Raw genomic sequence first — 22,523 nt, 5'->3', positions numbered from 1 at the left:
AAAAAAAAATACCTTAAATTAAATCAATACCAAAAATGACTAAATCTAACTCATGTATTAAACCGGAAGTAATACTTGTGGCCAGAGTCCTATCACGATCGGCCAATAACATACTCTGTCTTTTCCATAATGTCTAGGGGGGGAAAGCCAACCGACTGCAACTTATATTCTAAACAGCAAACAACCACACAAATGTTCATATTCTATCCAATACAATTTAACTTTTAATCAAGACCAATAATGCCTTAATCCTAACTCTCGCATTACCACGAAGATAAGAGAGGACTACATTCATTAAGTCGAGAAAGAGACGTATGGAATTACATCACAATTACTACTTCCACCCACGAATGTAGTTCTAGTCTATTTTTAGAACATTTTTTCCTCTCTCATTTTGATGGTGATAGATGAGTTTTATTTATGCAGTTTTGGTAGGGATTTAAAGGTAACTGTTTATTCTTGATAATATGAGCTCAGGGTGTTGTTGTCTGTATGTATTTTGGCGACAGTGCACAGTGAGTAATAAGGCCTTGGTGATGATCAGGAAGTGAAATACGTGTTCTGGTTACATGCTGTTATGTTGACAGTCAATGATCTAAAAAAAGAGCAGGTCAACCTTTGACAAGAACTTCACCGTGAAGTCATCTTTGAAGGTATTTTAGATTAACATATGATTTGCATTGATTGTCACACAATGGAAAGGTCAGTACTGAGAAACAAATGTAGAGAACATATAGTAAAATTAATTGTGTACTATGTCCGTATGCATTTGCAAGCTATATTCTGAACTACTTTCGTTCAAATGGACCACTTGGGCAGCGGAAGGACACAAAATCACAATTGCGACATCCTCGGCTTTTGCTGTCGTAACATGTGGCGTACGCCGCTAAAGCCGAATGATTGAAGTGTATCTTTGCAATATAGTCCATCATTTAATTGCCACTGCAATCAGTAACTGGTTAACAGAGTTGCCTGTATAATGCATCTAAAGGAATATCGAATATGTATGCCACTGAGTGTGGAAGAGGTTCGTACATCTACCGTTTCTACATTAGACTTCGCATTGCAAGCTTTCACTATTTTATTTACGTTTTTTATGCGATATTTTAAGGGGGATGCGACTTGTAAATAGTACATGTTAATGTCAGAAAGCAGATATTAAATGTTGATACAACCGCGTATCGTCCTGGTGGGGTAGGACTAGGGTAGGCATAAGGCGCAAATAATTAACTACAAGTTGTTGGATGCGAAGAAAAACCGGAACACATTAAAACACTGAATCACTTCATATTTCACTTATGTTGTACCACAGGAGTCTGACTTTTTATCAGTAAAATACGGCGAAATCTCTGAAAACATGAAATCACCATATCGGTAATATTAATGAACACTTATGTTCATTTATACTACCGATAAGGTGATTTCATGTTGTCAGAGATTTCGCCGTACTTTATTGATAAAACGTCGGACTCCTGTGGTTGCACATACCAAAAAATATCATTAGTTGTTAATGTATAATTCATAACGTCCATAATTTAATATTTGTTATATAATTATAACAGAGTAACATGTATGTTTGTTAAACAGCAAGTTGTTCTCGCCTTTTCCCCCCGATATTACTGCCACAAACTCGTATCAAAAGAACAGAGAAAGGTGGATAACACCTTGTTGGTCTAATACTTTTGCTATTGACAAAATGTGATGCAATAGTAAATTTGATTTTTCAAGAATTGGAGAGCAAATTGATAAGGAACTGCAAACATAAAGAATATTTGTTCTGTTTAATATGCTTTAATTAAGTTCTTTGCTTTTGATATGAGGACAAAGAGGATTAAATAAGACAGGATTAATTCAACCCGATTACCCTTAAAGTACTATGTGTTTTTATTTTATTAAATTATGTTACCATTATAATTTTACATTATCATTGTGAATTAAAACTTATGAGGTCCGTTAGAAATTGAATTATTAAATGTTGTCATTAAACCTAATACTTTAAAGTACTGTGTTATAAATTCTGTATATTTGTTCTTATATTTTCATAGTTAAAAACTTGTCTGCTTATATTTATTTTATTCTAACTTCATCTGCACAGTTATATAACTAATATTATATTATTTATGTTGTGACTTGTGCAACAAATGACAGACTATGGTTTATAAATTTAATTGAATATTTAATTGAAGTGCATTTTGGTGTTTTTTTAATTGTGTTCTGTTTTATTTCATGCTTCTGCACACTGCAGTTATTGGTGCTAAACAGACCTAATGGAGATGCATTCATGCATTAACAACTCAGGTCTGAGCTGTTTTTGGATGCTACTTTGCATGATTTCTCCAACCAAAACAGCAAAGCATGATCTTGGTGGGGTACATGCTTTCATCTTGATGTGGATTAAAGTATATGCCAGCATGGTCATTTTGGCACATATACTATTAATTTTTGTTCTAAAGTATATTTTTAGTATAGACTAACAGAAGTATTTTCAGTTTGATCTGTTGAATGCATCTTAATTGAATTAAAAAACTTAGATAAAAATTCATTGATCTGTGAACATTTACAGTGGTGACCAGGTACTAAACTGGGACAAGATGAGAGGACATATGGTCCAGTTGTAACTATAAAATAAGAGTACAAATTGCTTTCAACATACGCAATGTATTATAGTGTACAACATTAAATTTTCCAGTTTCTTTATTTTTTATCGTCCAAAAATATTTACGTACTCAACCATTTAAAAGGTATGCAATCTCAAAATGTTAAATATTATACACATTACATAAATTTTTGGTACTGAATGCCAACATTGCAGGTATAACATGTACTTTAGTTAGGTACTACAAATGTATATGCAATCCCAACAGTAAAGCACTTTGTTAGAGCATGATCATGGTGTGGTTCCACAAATCTTTGCAATAATTACACCTATTCCTTGTGCTACTAAGAGTTTGACTTAATTTGACAGGAAGTGTTTATATTCTTGAAGAGTAAAAAAAAAATCACTTATTTTCAAAACTTTATTAGCTAATTAACAAGCTAATAATTGTGAATCTAATTATTATTCATCTCCCAGCAATAAAGCTATTGAGTCTTCTTTATGTGTGTCTTCAATGCATAATGTCAACAATTGTTGCTTAGTCCAGGGTAAACAAATACTTATTCAGTCATATGGTATACTCATTCAGGTACCAAACAATGCAGAGGTCTTAAGAGTATCTCACCTAACTTTATACATCATTTATTTTACCCACCTATTTAAGAGAAACAATAGACCACCAAATTGTGCTTAATTGTTGTACAGAGAAACCTGCATTAAATATCCATTGTGTGTCTGGTTTTTTAAATATTATTATTAACTTGAATATAGCCTTTATTGCTTTAAATCCAGGATGCTTCATTTCAGTTTGATACCCAATTTGAGTGCTTATTTACAGGCATTATTTTTGGTACTTGCTACAGATTTCATAAAATTGATGTACTGATCAAAATTAGGATCTTGCTGGGGGTGGGGGGAGAGTTCTAGAAATGAAAAATGAAGCACATAATCCAAATAGATTGTAAATGACATTCATCGTTAACTGGATTTTCAACAACTGACTGTCACATGTGACTCTCACTTTACTCAAATTAAATATGGGTCCCTTCACTATGAAAATAAATATCACATTGATGGTTTTGGTTTATGTTTGTTTATATTTGATTCTGTAAGGTAGGCTTCAAGTAGAAAAGAACTGAAAATATTTGAAACAAATCATCATTAGTGTTTAAGCCATTCTTTGTTATATTTAAATACTTAATTCTTATGAAAATAATCTTGATGTGACACTGTTTCAGTTAAGTAATTTGAACCAATTTATAGAAAATAAACGTAATCGTTAATGTTTATCATAAAGAAAATCATTTTAGACACAAAATAACCTCACTGAAATTATCTTAGTTCATCAGTTCTAAGTTCTAACACAGTAAGGCTTGTGACCGAAGTGTCGTATATTTGAGGGACAACTTGGCCTATGCAGTGGTCAACATCAATAAAGCTAAAGAGACCAAGTTCCGCTACTGAAATGAGACTTCATACACAAATTCTTGCATTATTTTCAATCCACTGGCAGCTTAAATGTTATTATAAAAACATGTTGAGGTCTTTGTTCTGTCGCTGTAAAAAAAATGCATTCCAACATCTAAATCTATATTAAAATGTACAATAAAAGCAGATCACTGTTCAGGAATCAAAGCAGTAAACAAATTCGTGAAGCTAAAGATAGTTATATCCCCTGACATTCCTATCTCTGAGATTTGTGGTTTCAAAAGTGGAAGAGAGAGAAGGAAAGAACTGGGACCAAATATATGTACATCTATTACATATGTACAAATTCTATAGCTGAAGATATTTAACTCTGTCCAGGTTTTTGAACAGTGTATAACCAACCCCAATTCGTCTTGATTCAGTGCCTTTTTATAAAGGACAACTTAGACCAGTTGGTACAGGTAAAGTTGGACCTGTTTAATTAAGTTCAAAGGTGACATTCAGTACCGATGTGCCAAAGCCAGGCTTACAGCTAATGGAAAATTAAATTATTTTTTCCACTAAGTGGAAAAGATAAATTTTCCACTTAGTAACCTTGGCAATTGGCCATTATGATCATTGCATTTTTATATTGCACAGACATGTATCAATTGAGCTAGAGTAATGGTGAAAACACAACTGTTGAATGTGAACATATGTTAGTGCATTGAATTGGAAACTGATTTACATAAGGTAGGGTGGAATCTCAGATCTATACAATAATGCCAATCAGTATTTTTAATTCATCTGGCCATAATGTTAAATGAGTTTATTATATGACCCTACATCCATCATGCATTAGGTCAAATGAAAACAAAATATTTGTTTCTGATTGAACAACTGTCCCTCTTTAGCATTGCTGATACTAACTTTTTCCCCCATGGTCACCCCCCCCCCACCAAAAAAAAACATGATCCATAATCAAGATTACTGTATCATTATATTTATATTTATTCTAGATAATGTATTTGTAAAATCATTATCTACTTCATTTTCTCTCCAGAAGATCACACATACACATGCACAAATGGTGTATCCAGTTAAAAGTGTTAGTAGTTGTACAGTTTTTCCGATGGCACTGATATACCTGTATGCTGCTGCATCAATATATGTAATAATTGAACAATGGTTTAAAGGGACTTCATTTAAGATCAAGGTTCCTGTAATGTAAATTTGAAGGTATTATTAGCCCCTCAGGGGCAAGGACTCATGATTTGCACATGAAGGGCGACAAGTATCATCGATCATTATTTTCAGAATAAAAGCAAAACTAACATTGCAATTACACCTGGGTGGGCATCATCTCCAGTAAAAAGAGATCAGAATCAAGGCGGAAAAGAAAGCCAAAGCTTACTCTTAATGTAGGCTTCAGTCTTGGGAATTTATGATGTAACAGGTATGTGTTTGTAGCTCATGCATACAGTATGAAATGTTACCAATGTATAGTTTGCACAGGTAAATGTAGGAAACTGACACCCATTGAGATTGGATTTAGGGTGTTCAGGGTATCTTCCATCTGTTTGTTTAGTGTGTCAAGACATGGAGCAAATACCGTAGATCTAATCAGCATGGATGCCATAAAACTGACTACAGTTGCAATAAAATCCACAATGGAATTCCACTAGATTGAGTGTATTTTGGAGTGTCTTGAGGGGTCCACCAGACTGAGTGGACTAACACTACTCAAAAATGCACTTAATCCCCTGCCCCTATGTTCACTGGATTGAGTGGGCAATCCTTAAAGCATGATGCATGTTGTTTGCAGTTAGACTGGACATATAAGTGAGTATATATGGTACTAAAATGTTACATGAGTGAAGTCATCCAAGATCATGCAGCCACTTAAACCATAATGTGATATTTGACATGTCTGCAGTACAAAAACCTAGTCTGCACTTACAAGGCCACATGCCATATGTTGCTGTATAGTCTGTTAGTACATTTGTATTTAAATTCTAAATGTTTTATACACATTATAAACAGTACAATCTTTCTTTATTTACAAATTAACATTGTAAATTGTTTATTGAAAATAAAATGAAAACTTTGACTTGTATTGTCATGAACATGATTATATATCAGTGGCAAAGGGGGACTATTTTGCAGCATGGGAACATGCTCTTGACTTTGGAAATGGAGTCACACTGATTTTTTTTATTTTATTCAAAATGATTTATTATGGATTACTTTGGAACTACCATCTGCTATACTGGTGGATGGATGATTAATATTTATTCTCTTAGCAAAGGTATGATTTATAAAATATCTTGAATGGCATTGAAAAAATTTACCAACATTTCTATTATACCCCAATAAACCTAGAAACTGATATATATATATATATATATATATATATATATATATATATATATATATATATGCCATAAACTGACAACGAACAGTGCGAGACTAGTATCTTGCTAGCCGGAGTGCTTTCAACTTTTTAATGAGTCTTTCTCAAAGGCAAATACATAATGTAGACAAGACAAACAAATAAAACAGAAAAATGGTTATGTTTGCAAAACTTTACATGGCTGTTTCTACAGGAATTCAACCTTCTAACTCTATTATGTCAACTAGTTTATTTAACTTCTTGCTGATACTGGAATATATATATATATATATATATATATATATATATATATATATATATATATATATATATATATATATATATATATATATATATATATATATAGAGTGTATCAGTAAGGAACATTAACATACCTGTGGACTTTTATTTGAAAGTGAATGGTAAAGAGAAAATGTAACCTTGGGCTTCTTAGCCAACAAGATCAGCAAGGAAGGAAGTAAGGAATAAATCTAATAAATATCTGATGTCTGCCAATAGTTACATGTAGCTCATTTGCAGTTTGATCATTTGGATAGTTGGTGTACCTGTGTGGTAAGATAAAATAGACTCACTGTGGATTATATAAATATTTACTTCAAGTTACTTATATAAAATCCAATAATATCAATTCTCTGATATAGCAAAACTACCATAGTCCAGCCTCATCTGTAGTCTGGCTAAATATTTTTTTACAAATAAAGTTGTTTTACTATTTATTGAACCTCAGCATGCTGGTCACTTGTAAAAATGTTGGCCCTGGCAGTGTCTGGATTAGGGAGGGTTCACTGTAAGGCTAAATAATGCACAAACCCTCAGATATGACATCATGATAGGAAATGTCACATGTGCCTTATAGTTTGATATATGTCACTGCCTTTTCATCATATTTTTGGTTCCATTCACTACTGTCAATACTTGTTTATAAGATGACTCCAACTGTAAACTACACAGAGATCTGCTGGCAAATAATGCACCAGCAGATCTGTATCTTCAGTTTTTGCATGTAGTAGTCGGTCAAATAAGCAACATATACCCAGATCTGTAAGCTCATTTTGCTAGTGCAAATTAGAATTATTTGTTGCTTGCTGTTTGACTTGATTTATTAATGAGTGTGTATTGTAACATTAAAACTATTTGATATTTTGTGATGAAACTCCGTACACATGTACATTTACATCATCATTAGAAGATGTCACTTACCTCAGTTGGGAGTCCTTTAGGTTCAAGGTCACACTTTCTTTCAGTTCTATAACTTAAGCCAGTTGAAGTTAAGGAATGAGACTTGGTATATTTCAGTCTATTGGTCATAAACCAGAAGAGATTGTGCAATGCCCTTTCCATCCAGTGTTCATTGGCACAAGTTTATCACTGTTCCTGTTGTACTGGGGGAATTGCAACCAAACTTTACACACACATCTTTCTCAAAGTCTATTTTGTCCTAAGTGAAAATGTTGTTCAATCAATCATCGAATTAGTGACCACAATGGCAGCCTTTTTGAACGTCTTGTTTTCACAACTATTTTTGAATGAGTGGTCATATCACATGGGGTTTTCACTGACTTCTTATGGTATCTGGTTCAAACTTCTTATTAGTGGCCAGCAGATGGCTCAAAACCCTTTACTTTTTTACTTTTTTTACCTTTTACTTTTATAGCTTTTATCATAATTGCAAGCATCTACATTGACTTAGCCTTGCACTTTTAATTTTGAAGCCAGCTACTCCGTTTGATAATTAGAAGGCTACAGTGGGTCTTACATGAAAATTCTGACAATCTTGCATCAAATTTGGCCACCAGATGGTTTCAGCGCTCAGTATTTGAAAAAAGAAATGGTCTTATCTTTATTCCTGGAAGTTTTTTGGGGGGGGGGTCATTTGAGCATCAGTCTTTGTGAGGGATTCATGTTATACATGACAATATAGAAGGCATTTAGTGAACAGTATTGGGGACCTATCTTCAAAGTTGAGGTCATGGCATTTAGTGAACAGTAGAGGTTGTGGCTCAGTATTTGAAGTTCTGCCTCACACTTTACATTCTGCTCTATACTTTTCAAGCCAGTTGAGATTAAGAGATTAAATTTGGTAAATTGGAAGGTATATCACAAACAACTTGGGGGTTGTCTTCAAGGTCAAGATAATGGCTATATTTTTAAGTTTTCCTTGTACATTCTATTCCACTTTATAGCATTACAGATGTTTCAAATTTGGGGGATGAAACTTCAGATTTTTATATATCATCATTACAAGATGCATCACAAATCACATTAGGGTTATTGTGTTAAGGTCAAGGTCTTTGTGCCATATTTTAAGTTTTCCCATGATACTTTCCATTCAGCTAGTGAGTAAGATATAAAGCTTGAAGTACTTCTATATATCATCATTAGAAAATGTGTTTCCTGCCACATTAGGGATCATATCTTTAAGGTCAAGGTCACAACTAAATATCTAAATATTCTAAGTTTTCATTCACTCTTTTCTTTCTATGGTTGGGGGGGGGGGGGGCAGGTGGCATAGTGGTCTAAAGTGCTCACCTTTACCAATCACTGCCATCTCACCTCTGTCCAGATGGGTTCGAGTCTTGGGCATGGCCATTGAGGATATGTGAGAAAGCATGCCAGTAGCTTTCCTTGCGTCAATGATTCTTCCTGGATTCCTACTTTACCAGTTATACTATCTGCTATGTATAGCCTGTCTTGTGCTGAAAAATGTCATTAAACCCACAACAACAAGAGCTGTTAGGCCAAAATATTAAAAAAATACATGGTTCTGGTAAAGTGTGATAACAAATATGGCAGGAATGTTGGTACAATTTTTTGGTTACTTTTTTTTAATCCAGCAAAGGATGAAGCTGAAGCTTGTGTATGATTATGAGAAAATTGCAGTGTAACTACACTGAAGGTCCTATCATGAAGATCAAGGTCACATGTCAATATTTTATGTTTTCCATCACGCTTCCCTTTTGTGCTATAACTTTAGAAGCGCTGTCCGTTACGGATCACTGCCATCTCACCTGTCTGCGTGGGTTCAAGTCTCGGATTCAGCCAATGTGGGTATGTGAGAAAGCTTGCCAGGAGCTTCTCGTGGGTCGGTGGTTCTTTACGGGGTTTTCCCGGGTTCTTCCTCCACCATTAATACTGGCCGCCATGTATAGCCTATTGTGTGCTGAAAAATGGCATTAAACCCTACAACAATAACAACTATAACTTAAGAGGCTTTGCAGCTTTAGGGATAAAACCTAGTCATGTGAATAAGGCCTAATTAGACCCTGAAGATACTCTGGAGCAGCTCCATGCAGAAACTGATATACAGAAACTGCCTATTGAAAATTACATTAATGTGAACCTGAACTGCTTTGTCATAGGTTCATACATGTCAGCCCCCTGGGGGTATAAGAGTAATTATTACAAATGAGTGGCAAAAAAGCATATTCTGAGCTTAAAAGAGTAATCTATATATTACATGCCATAATTACAGAAAACTGTACAAAATCCCTACATTTATTTTGGCTACTTCCATGGATCTGCGGTTAGTTAAAATTCTTGTCACAAATTGCCCATTCCTTGTGGATTAGTACAAGAATACAGACAAAACAAATTATACACAAAGTCACTTTAACTAGTCGACATCACATTTTTAGCTTTCACTGAAAGGTCATAAAGTCAAGCCTACAAATTCATAACACTGTATTACATCACTAGAAATCCTGTTTCAAAATTTGTAAAACTCTTATTGCGTTTTCCTTTTCCTAATGCAACATGTTCAGTAAACAAAATCCCTCCCCTCTAGCAATTTTTTTAGTTATATAACATCCACGCATAACATTGATAAAGCTGGTTTCACTTTTTATTTGGTATCATATTTTTTTCAGTATAGACTTGTCTGTCACTTGACTGTATCAGACTATAATGAATCTGTGACACATGGTTTCAAATTCAAGAAACCTTTCTGTTTATTGGAAATGTGTGGTATACAGTTACTATAAATAGAAAATAAGGAAACTATCTGATGTATAGAGCCAAATGGTCAAAAATAAGATCAATAGATGGAGGTCTACGAAGGATAAATGTCAAATGACACAAGCCTCAAACTGTACTTGTTATTCTATATCTAGCTAGCTCCTGACGTTTGCCCTATATAATCTTGGATTTGAACTTGAATCATATTGGGTTTTATTTTACATAAACTAAATGGCTACCCTGTAGCTAATTTATTACCCATTAATTATGAACAGGCTAGTACCCGTTGACACCTTTTTTAATGAAGTAGAGGAAAACAATTCCAGTCAAAGAACTTTTATCATTTTCATGTAGTTGAGAATCTGTTGATTTGGTGAGTTCTGATCTGCATGGGTGATATTTTCACAATTCAGAATGTGCCTTATGAAATAGAAAGTGAGTTTCAAAAAGTTCATGAGGCCTGCACAGCTACCTGCCTTTAAGTTAATTTTGATAATTTAAGTGGAATATATATTAGCCTTTAGTTCCCTTTATTCTCCTTTTCTCAACTCTTAAAGATAGGTGTATCCATGCACATTTCAAGATAGCTGGAAAGTCGTGACTCATTACACTGAAGTGTATAAGATGGTTTAATGACTGTTATTACTGGTGCAGCAATTTTTTAGAATTTGTGGACCAATGCCACCCAGTAGAGAGGATTTATTAAAACTCAACAGCTTGTGCATATCAAAAATTCAGCTTCACAACACTAGCTATTGAAAAATATTTATCATCTGACATGAGGAATTATCTCGTACAGTATAAATGTCGGAAGGGGATCAAGCTTAGTTGTGTTGTTAATCAGGTTCTGATTAGTTACTGGAGGTTCTTGTGAAGAAATTATTGAACATTTTAACAATATCTTGTATAAATATTTCTATGCCATCATTTTGCTTATGTCGAGCAGGGAAACAACAGTTCAGAGATGGATTCAGCTCTTTTAAATTATTCCACACCGTCTAAATACTCTTACTTTCATCAATAGCCTGTTTATAGTATTCTTCTTTTGCCTTATCAACCAGGTACTTAACTTTATTCCTCCATTTTCTATAGTTTTTTTTAAGTCATTCTTCTTTGAAGTTGACCTCTTAGGTGCCTGGTTTCACTGATCTCGGTGATAGTCCACTTTGCTGTAATCTGATGTTTAACCCTTTTTATTTTATTTATTGGGCATGCTTGTCTAAGACTATATTTAACAACTGATACATTGTGTCCAAGGCAGTGTAGACATCTTCTATATTGAAAACTAAATGTAAGAGTTTGCGTATAAATTCATTTAAGACTTTTTCCACATCAGACTATTTAATCTGTTGTATTTCTGAGTGGCGACCCTTTTTAGACAATCGGGAACATGTGTAATTATACAGACTGGATAGTGATCATAAAATGCATACACTGGCACATTAATTTCACTTATGTTTGGATGTTTGTTAGTATAAACCTGATCAGTGATTGTAGCACTTTTATCTGTTACTCTAGTTGGAGTGTTAATTATTTGCGTAAAGCAGTAGTTTCATGTATGTACAAGTTATTATGAAGGTAGTAGTATTTCATGTACATGTGTGATTTTTCTTTCCTATAAAAAAGAGCAAGAATATTGTTTTCAAGCATTTTAATGGCCAGTAATTTAGAAAATTTCCATTATTGTTTTCAAGCTATGTGAGTGCCAGAATTTGTTTTCAAAGGAAAAGCTTGACCTCTCAAAATGAAATGGTCAGTCACTGGGCAACCCAAATTCGGCATATGGTAGGCAACTGTATGCATGGCCTAGAGCCATCTTTAGTTGCTGAATTTTGGGTGCAAATTTTGTCAGATCCTTCTTTGGTCATTCTATGATACTTCACTCATGCCTAGCTGGAGATTACCTGAGGATATAAATCCACATTTTCTCAAATGCATTTCCTTGTTTTAGGGCATATTAATTACATAAGGTTTTGGGACAAACTATTTTTTTGTTCTTGCATTTTGATAATTTTGCAGAGTTCTGAGAAGTACCAGTAGTTTAATTACACGATTTCATGTCTTATTTATTTAAAATAGCATTTCTATAACTATAAAAATGAAGATTAAACCTTTATTATACCTGGAGTGAGAAGAAAGGAAACCAGTCCAGTTTTTTTTCAAATACTGAAATAAGCCTGCCTCCAAATACTCTGTTGTGAGATGATGATCTGATTATATGAGCAGGGTTAGACAATGGGGTCATTGGTGGGAGGACATAAATAACTACGAAAAATGTGAGGACTTTACGTACTACAGCAGGTAAATTTTCTGAGGTAAAGTTTGTGGAGCATTTAGTTATTTATGTAGCCTTCCCACAATTCCTCAAAATGTTGCTTACCTAAGAGTGAGATTTTGACAAAAAAGACAACACAATCTTGAATTTGTCTCAATAATTCTCAAGGAAATTAAGTTTTAGTTCACAAAATTTAAAATGCAGAGTTTCCATTATGATCACAGCCTATGAATAATGGATTTTCCTTGTTTGTTTAGTAGTAAGGCTTAGAAAAGTTGATATGTAAATTTAAAAAATTAATTCTAACCAGATTTACAGTACAGGAAAATCAATTTTTTTCTTTTCAGTATCGCATTGGTCAGTTGTACATGATAGCAAAACACAGTCACGAGCAAAGTGAGCAGGGCGAAGGTGTGGAAGTCATTAGAAATGAGCCATGTACAGACCCTGTGCATGGCCAGGGACAATTCACAGAGAAGCGGGTTTATTTATCCAGGTACGGTCAGACCTTTCATAAAGGTTACTCGTAGTAAGCAATTGTCTTGAGGGAAAAAGGAAACTATTCGTAATGATCAGCAAAATTATTGTAAAAATGAACCATTAATGTATTACTCTTCAGCAGAATCCATACCAGTGGAAAAGTTTATTTGCCAACATTTTGTGAACATTTAGCCCAACTAGCAGTAAAGGGCCATGTGAGCTTATTGTATGGGACTGTGTCTGGTATGCATAGTCTATCATGACTTGTGTGTTAAAAATTGGTATTTATTAGTTTCAACTTTTTTATTAAAAACACTATTACAATAAAAAAAATGTACAAGTAGTATCATCATGGGCTGTCAGTTGTAAAATTAATGCTGATCCATCTTCATTTATGCTGCCATTACTAGAAATGGAAAAACAACTTGTGCTCAAAACGAAATTCTGAGGTTTCACTGGACAGTTTATCTGGTGAATTTTCATCCGACAATGACCTATTGCAGAAAAATGAGAATAATTTTATACTGAAGATACTAATAAAAACAAACTAATGATTTTTTGTAGAAAGTATACATGTGAGATTTTGACTGCAGCAGTCAGGTTAATTCCTGATGCAACTGATGGCTTTTATACTGAACCAACACTGCCACCAACCCCTCTTTTTTACATTCATTTTTGACAGCAAAGAGCTATTTTGAATATTCTCCTGTGACAAGGCATCTAAAAGAATCAGTTATGTGCCTTATGCATGAATGAAGTTCACTAGTACTATAAAAAATTAGCATACTTTTCATCACCCATCAACCATCTAGATTTTTAGATATTTACCTCTGTAGCAGATGCATGTAAATATATAAGCCAAGTCGACAGCTCATTTGCAGCCAAGTTACACATTTGATCTCCAGTGCTCATCTTACTGTGACAGTCAGTCACCAACAAGCCAACCCATTTTCAAGCCTAAATCTAAACCACATTACAGATTTAGCTTCTGTGTGAATTTATAAATGCTAGGCTTGTAATAATTAGGTTCATGCCTTCTACCTTAAAAATTAGGGAGGTATCATAATACGAAACTATCCTGTGAGACCTGAAGAATTTGACCATGAAGACATGTGAGAAAAGTATCCTGATACAAAACCTTTCAATTTGTATTTTAACCAATGATGCCAATACACAATTAAAATGTCAGTTTCTAAAAATTGCAAAACCTTTTAACTACTGTACCTTTAAAAAATTAGTTTGACCAAATTTGGCAGAAAAGCAGATGCACACAAAAGATAATTTGACCAAATTTTGCAGAATGTGTACTAACAAAAAAATTTCTGCTGAATCAAAAATGTGATTTTCACAGTTGTATCTGTCAAAATCAAATATTTCTATGAACTGTTTACATTTATTTTAAATAAGTTAATAATTTTCTGTTTGGTGCAATGTAGAGATATTTTGAAGTGTTATATCAAATTTATATTCATTTGCATACTTTCTCAAATCCATGTGAAGTCAGAAAGTTTATTTGACTAAAGATATCTTCAAAATTGTCTTGATCAATCGAGATATATGTTTCCATTTTCACAATGTTTCAGTGTATTTATAAAAGACATACAAAATATAAACTATTTTGTAGTAATGATGGATTATCAATTAAATTTGCCAAGTTATTATATGTTTTACATTATTTCTTTCCCTGTTTTTTGATCCAGTAAACTGCCACCTTGGATCCGATCAATGATTCCTAGAATATTCTACATCACAGAGAAGGCCTGGAATTACTATCCTTATACTATTACAGGTATGTAAGCACTGAGATACTTTATAGGCAGCATAAAATGTACCAACAAGCCTGCTTTAGCAATTAGGACCACTTGTGTATAAAGACCAGATTTTATAGTCCCATTAGGGAAAAAAAAAATTGAAATATTTTCATATGTATAAAGGTTAACTGCTTAATAAAAATATGGTCTTTATAGCTTGGCTTGAGTGTATTTCTGAACATACCATGATACATACTATGGTATACTACAATCATATCTTTCTCTGGTATATAGCAAAATGACACCAGATTATATCCATGATATTTGGAACAAATATTAATTATCTGGAGATAAAAGAACAGAATATATTTCAGCTCAAAAGAAACTCACAGCCCCCCCCCCTTTAAATGGCCACTACCTTATAGTAAATGAATTTATGTGTATATTAATTGTTATATAAGCTGCAGTCTAAAAGCTGCAACTAAAGTGGGATGATTAAGCTACACTATAGCTGATGCTGTAATAGACAATGTGCTGACATTCAAAAGCCTCTTGATAAAAAATAGGAACTGTTGATACTGAAGCCTACAATTTTCTAGCTATACTAGTGATATAATAGGCAGGGAAGCTTTGAGTGGGATCCCAACACCCATGCAAGGTATTTATCTGAGAGCCAGTAAACAAAACACTTAATAAAGAGAAAATGTTTGGTGGGCTCAAGAAATTATGTAATGTTCAGACAGAAAACAAGTGCACTTCAGAAAATCATAGGATGATTCACAGCCTCACAAAGAAATACATATGCTTATCACATTCACATTTGCTAGTAAATAACGAAAACATGGCATGTGTTTTTGTTTTGTTTTTATTGATCCAAAAGTTGTCTGAAAGTTGTCATTCCATTTGGCCACCACATTGGCATATGTGACACATGTCAAACATGTGATAAAAGAATAATAAATATAAATATATTTGTGATCTTCACCCATAATTTGTAGGAGATACAACCATTTTGTAAATAAAAAGATATTTTTGAAACTATTTTTTCATGGATAATGAAAAGTCGTGGCAAGATTTCTTGGGAATATCCACACATTCCTTATTGATTCAAACAAACAATGTACTGGTTCATTGAAACTGTACTGTAATACATACCATAAAAAAATACCACAGTAGACCAGTAATACCACACACATCTAATATATGTATATAAAAAGGTATGCCTGGTTGTAGGCTGACACAAGAATAGATGTATGCAGTTATACTTTTGTTTTCATTTTGATAAACCTGTCATAAGGTGGAGTCTGTCATGTTATTATATTGTCCATCCATGTATCTGTCTCTCTTTTCCCTATTTTGTTTCCATTTGAGATCTTCACCATCTACCGGACACCAGATTTCATAAATAACTTGCATCTGGGGTGAGAAAGATGCCTGTTAATTATGGTGGTCCAAAGTTCAAAGGTCAAGGACATGTCGAAATAAGAAAAATGGTTTATAAATAGCATTAGTTCTGCTATAAGACCTGAACCAAACTTTCTGGTTGGTGTGTATATTGAGTAATGAAGAAACCTAAAATATGGGGGTCAGAGGTCCAGAAAGAAGAAAAATAATTTCTGCAAAATGACTTTAATTCTGCATCACAGAGCTGAGCCTAATTCTGGATGGAATGCTCATCATGATAAGTATAAAAGCATTTTTTTCTTCACAAAAGAGGAGAAATATATAGTTATCCAATGATACCATATAATGTATTTCTGCTCATGTTAACAAATACAGCCACAATGTTTTGTTTTATTTTTACCTATTATTTTGGGGCCAAAAATTAGAGGATTCAGAACCAGAGTTTGTGTCCAGTTTTTAATCATTAGCCTCAAATGTAAAGCAAACCAGTGCAGACTGCACACAGACAGATGAACCTTTGCAAAATTTAGGATAAGTTTGAGATTTTGAGTACAGAGGGGCCAGGAGACAGAAATCTTTAGTCTAAGATGCAAATAAGCAGTCCAGTTTTCACCCTTCTGCACATGAAGTAGCCTATCCAAAACAATATTTTATATACACCCAAGCATCTGGCTAAATGAAAATCTCCCAGAAACAGATGTGTTTGGATGCATTTTGAAGTAACCCCAAAAATGCATTTCCTTCCCACATTTTAGGTAAATTGAAAAGAATATCTACAGACTAACGAGTTATAAAGGACATGTTAATTTCACTAGATGGAACAAGAAAAATGATTTCTGCACAAAATTTTCAGTTCTCAATCGCATAATGTACCAATTTTAGTGTGTGGCTTTCAGTTTTGGTAAGAAAGAAGCCTGTTTTCAGGGGTCTTAAATTTCACAGGTAAAGATCTCTGACTAAAAGCTTTTGAAGAATAACTTTAGTTGTTGACCACATACCTTAACCAAAGTTTGTTAGGCATGCACTTAAAGTATGGATGAGACCTATTAATTTTGAGGTCAAAAGGTCACAGGTCATTGTAACTCAAAGAAAACAGTTTTGCACAATTATGTTCTATTCAGTCACATGCATAATAATGAGAAAATCAGTCACACGTGTTTGCACTTGATGACATTAAGGGCATCATTCTAATGATGTCTTTAATATTTGCAATAAAAATTCTGGAAATTTTAATATTGAGAAGGCAAGTTTTACCATTATATAAAATGAAAGTTCTGGTTCACAATCAATAAGTTTCCATTGTAAACTAAACCTTTTGTGCTCCCAGTGAGATACAGTTTTGGGGAAACTCATATATTTACATGGACCACATAACACACCTATGCAGATGAGTAGTCATTTTGATTTTGACCCCTGTTCCCATCTAGAAATGAAATTATACTACTTGTCATATGCCATGCTTTATGATAGAGAAATTTCAAATAAGAAGTTCTCCAAGGCAGATTATGACCACTGGGTATGAATTTCACATCCAACATCACTGCATTTGATGAACATTTGATGAATTGTAAAAATGCCTGTTTCTTTTAATGAATAAATAATCTGACACCCTGAGCAATTAAAATTTATCTGTAAAATGCACAGGTTTTTGTTTCCATGTTTGTATTTGACTCCAAACTGGTATTCCGCTTGTTAACTATACTTTGTTAACTATACAATATATACTTGCTTATATACGATATATATATTCCGCTTGTTAACTATACTATATATATACTCACTTATATATGATATATATTCCACTTGTTAACTATACTATATATACTCGCTTATATACAATATGTATGTATACTGTATCAACAATATGCCACAAGATGTATACATTTTTCATTAAAAGGAAACAAGGCTTGTGATATATCATTGATACTTACAGCATATATACTATACAGATTATTATTTTTTATATCACAAACAAATACATATATTTGCCCTTTGGAGTTAATGGAGTTAGTGATGGGAGGCATCTGTGTATTGACATAGTGAATGAACTCATATCCCTTCAGAGTGTCTGCTACAAAATGTAGATCTGTCCTTTTTTGCCTATTCACAATTATCATTGCATATTGATAAGTTGATTGTTTTAATTTTTTAGTTTCTACTTCTATTCACATTGATTGAATCAAAATAAGTCACATGATTTATACATGAAAGATGGTTTGAATGAAGAAAGTAGAGCACTACAAACACATAGATTCTTGAACACTGAACACTTATCAATGCATTGACATACATGCGCATATAAATTAGTGTGGAATAGAATCTAAGCGAAATGACGAACCAACAAGAGGTAATTAAAATATTTTAATATATTTAAAGTTGATGTCAGTCATTATTCTGTTTAAATTAACATTACTACTGACCATAAATTTCTGTCTCTCTTTCTCTATCTCTCTCTGTCTCTCTCTTCCTTTGGTCAGCTTGATTTAATATTTACCATCATTCTTCAAGGTTCAGAGACATCATGGTATTACACAAGCAAAAGTTCTATTTTTTTCATGGATTTTCACCTTTATCTTGATCCGATGGTCAACAGAGAGAGAGAGGGGGGTGGCCTTTGGTTATTTTCATATTTAATTAATAATAATCGTATTTTAGAACCTTATAGTAAGTTAAGAAACACAATCAACAAAGCCTTAAATACATTACATATGTGTGCCCCATAACCAAGGCATTTACCTTACTGTGTTGACCGGCAATTGCAACTTTGTATCATTGATTATATAAACACTTTAGATAGGTCCAAAGGTAAGTGTATGCCTACAGTATGATGAACAGTATTGTAGGTTACTTGGTACAATTTCAGTTTCAAGTTTTTTTGTCAAGCCTAATTTGTTTTCTCTCACCAGATTTCTATGTATTTTGTCCCTTGTGCATGAGATTGGAGGGGAAAATGGAAAAAAAAGGATTGCTATTAAATTATGGACTATGTTAAATTCATTTAGAAAATGGCGATTATTATTACTTTTTTTAATTATTTTCATGCATCACTAATGATTAATGAGTGGAAATTCATCATTGATTTATAGGAATAGATCCCATAGCACACAGTTCCAAAATGTTTATGTATGTGTATTATTGCACCATGGGCGGATCACTATTTGATATACCAGTAGTATTGGTATATCAAATTGCTTTATACCAACACTTTAAAAGCCGTGTTATTTTTAATGTATGTGGTATAAATACATATTCACACTTATAAGGTGAGATCAACTGCAAGCAACATAGACCCAGATCTGCCATCATCAAATGAACCAGTAGATCAGGGTTTTTGTTGTTTGTTCTTCATGATTGATGCATGGACCCAGATTTGGACTGTGCTTGTAAGTATGTATAGTACTGTACATGTTTCATTGCACTGTGAATTTTACTCTTTCATGGGGTATATATTTCAGTGGATTTCAATCTTTCAAATTAAAAGCCTCTATAAACTATGTTCTGTCTGTAGAAAGAGTAGGACTTCTTCCTAAGCTATGAATTTAACTTTCAGTGCAAATGCCATTTTCTTCAAAATCAAGAAGATAAATGAATTCACAAAACTTTTAAATTCATGCATTCATGTCTTGATCTTATTTTTCTTTCATGTTGGCGACTCATCTTGGCAGATTATACCGTAAGTACTTAAAATGGTGTGGTGCCAATATCATGAACATAAGTCCTAATGTTAAGTCTAGACAGTTGTTTGGTCAATATTTTAGTCAGGCATAAACTGTGCCAATCAGAACACTGGATTCTATGCTGATGTTGAATTTGAGACACAAGTAGTTTAGAGAAATTCAGCTCAGTTTGTCTTCATTGAAGGACAAAATAGGTCAAAGTTCAGAAATTTGATTCATTTAACTTTACAAGTTAAAGTCAGTATTCCCTTTAGCTTTTAGTTCATGTGGCCATCAAGCAGTTGTGCTTATAGTATGGCCCATAGTCACCTGCGCATAATGCATCCTTTTATCAACAATTGCTTATTACCACTCTTGAGTCCATATGTCATTCCAGCTGAGATTATGAGTTTATATTGTCAAACTCTGACAAATTTAGTAATAAATGAGATCCATACGTACTAATTAGGTGTTCTTGCATCTGATTGGTTAACCTTGTTAAGTCATACTAATGATGTGATCTTGCATCTGATTGGCTAACCTTGCTTCCCCTTGGAATCCACATTTCTAATTTCAGTTTGATCGTACTTGAAATATGGGCTTATATCATCAGGATATATGCATGTAATTGGCTGAACTTGTGACAACACTCAGTTGTATTTTTTAACCGGTTTTAATCTAACTTGAGATATGTGCTTATATCATCATGCTTTTGGATAATTTCAGCAAACAGCAAAAAGCAAGATCCATACATTTTAATAATGTGATCTTGCAACAATTTGATTGAGTTTATTACCACTCTAGAAGCCTTTTTTTCAGATCCAGGTTTGATCAAAATTGGAATAAGGGCTTATATCATCAAGATTTCAGACAATATTGAAAGTGAGGATCTACTTATCTTAATGAGGTGATCTTAAATTTAATTGGCTGATCTTGTTGCCACTCATGAAGCCATGTTTTTAATCTGCTTTCGTTTAAACTTTAAATATCAGCTATATTAATGATCTGTATATATATTGATGAAACTTCAGCCAATTATATAGTATTTCGCATACCATAGCCATGACCCCTGCTTTAAGGCCATGGTCATGGTAGTAACAAATGTAATTCTGTGACTTGTATCCCTGTTGAGAAATATTATTTTTAACCAGTGAAGATATTTTAATGAAACTCAAACCAATTATGTATAGATTATGTGTTTTTATGCCCCTTCCCATGATATAAAGATCACAGCAAGGGAAAATGTAACTTTGACTTGTATTTTAATCTGCATTACAACTTTTGAATGATGCAATATATTTTTATTGAAACTTTGCCCATGTATAACCCAGGTATAACTCAATACTAGATGGTGTGTCATACACTAAAAACAGTCTGACTCAAGGTCAAGGTCACAGAAGTGAAAATATAATTCTGTAACTTGTATTCTTGTCCAGAATATAATTTTTAAATCACTGAAGATATTGTAATGAAATCTTTTGCCAATTATATATCATTTACTGACTGTATCACAAACCAAAGACATGTCCCTGTCTTAAGTTGAAGGTCACAATAAAGGAAAGAGTAACTCCAGCTTGTAGTCTGAAGTACAACTTTTGATTCTCTGAGGGTATTTATGAAATTTTAAGCAGTTTTGCATCATGACTTGTGTTGCATATTATAGCCACACCACTTGCCTCAGGGTAAAGAACGTAGCAATGGAAAATATCAATAGTGTCCTTTATCCATGGGTGTGTATAACTATTTTTGAAGATATTTTAATGAAATGCATCTACCTGCATTGTTTATCTGCCAACATTTGCTGTTGTCATGTTCTTTAGTCTGCTTGACTATTACTTTATTAGAATTAATAGAGATCACCTAGGCTTCAGGGTGTTGAGAATTTATGAAAAAAGGTGCCAAAAGCCATTCAATACAACATTACTAAAATTACATTCAAGAATGTTTTTGTCAAAACTGCTGAACTGGCATTATGCTATAAGGTTACTAAAATCATGTTAATGTCAATTAACCATCAAATATGGCCATTATTTTCAGTAAAAGAAAACCTAAATATTAAACCTTAACCAGATATGGACATTTACATGGTATTTGAGCTTCTCAAGATAGAAACCTTGCAGAAATAGTTTATTTCCAACTCTGGGAATAGAACTTTGTAGTAATTTTTGGTAGGTCTGGTTGGATTTTTTAAACCTTTATTTTCCATAATACATTTTCAGAGGGTGTTGAATTGCAACCCGAGAGAAGTTTTTTTATGTGATCTCAATTAAGAAGCTTTTCAAAAGAAAATCTTTGATTTTATACAATAATTCAGTTTATGTAACTAATTTGGACCCTATATTTCAAGGATTTTATATTTTCTTTTTACCATTATCTTTTAGTTCACATTCATTTTAAAGAATCTGTATGTTTGTAACCATCTTAAATAGTTTATCTTCCCCCATTACATATCTTGTTGGAGTGAATGTTTACATTTATTTAGTACAGTTTAATTCCCTACATTTTACTTAACTTTTAATCAGGACTGTATTGCCTGGATTGTGCTGATATGTGATGTGCTGTCAAACCATGGACGAATTCATATTGA

General features: G+C 33.3%; 1 protein-coding gene across 2 annotated transcripts; it reads left to right on the top strand.

The window, feature by feature from the left end:
- The first annotated feature begins 418 nt into the window (after positions 1–418).
- LOC149803212 (cytoplasmic phosphatidylinositol transfer protein 1-like) lies at positions 419–14,952 on the top strand. Of its 2 annotated transcripts, none has more exons than XR_016420157.1 (3): positions 419–653; positions 12,993–13,141; positions 14,826–14,933. XR_016420157.1 is itself a non-coding variant. In XM_089952839.1 (3 exons), exons 1-3 carry the CDS (start codon positions 980–982, stop codon positions 14,920–14,922), a joined length of 294 nt encoding a protein of 97 aa, XP_089808965.1. In that variant the 5' UTR covers positions 825–979; the 3' UTR covers positions 14,923–14,952. The 2 variants fall into 2 exon arrangements, 1 of the variants encoding a protein (XP_089808965.1); XM_089952839.1 differs by lacking the exon at positions 419–653 and adding an exon at positions 825–1,027 and having other exon boundaries at positions 14,826–14,952.
- Positions 14,953–22,523: the final 7,571 nt, after the last annotated feature.

Source organism: Sinohyriopsis cumingii, chromosome 3 (assembly GCF_028554795.1).
Source record: "Sinohyriopsis cumingii isolate HCF-2022 chromosome 3, ASM2855479v2, whole genome shotgun sequence".
NCBI classification, from domain to species: domain Eukaryota; kingdom Metazoa; phylum Mollusca; class Bivalvia; order Unionida; family Unionidae; genus Sinohyriopsis; species Sinohyriopsis cumingii.
The sequence above is the reverse complement of the archived record's forward strand: the minus strand, read 5'-3'. Positions and strand labels throughout refer to the sequence as shown.

Coding starts and splice junctions, on each gene's coding strand:
- LOC149803212 (XM_089952839.1), top strand. CDS start 980: ATGCATCTAAAGGAATATCGAATATGTATGCCACTGAGTGTGGAAGAG. Junction 1,028..12,992: donor TGCCACTGAGTGTGGAAGAG/GTTCGTACATCT, acceptor TTTTCTTTTCAG/TATCGCATTGGTCAGTTGTA. Junction 13,142..14,825: donor AAGCGGGTTTATTTATCCAG/GTACGGTCAGAC, acceptor TTTTTGATCCAG/TAAACTGCCACCTTGGATCC.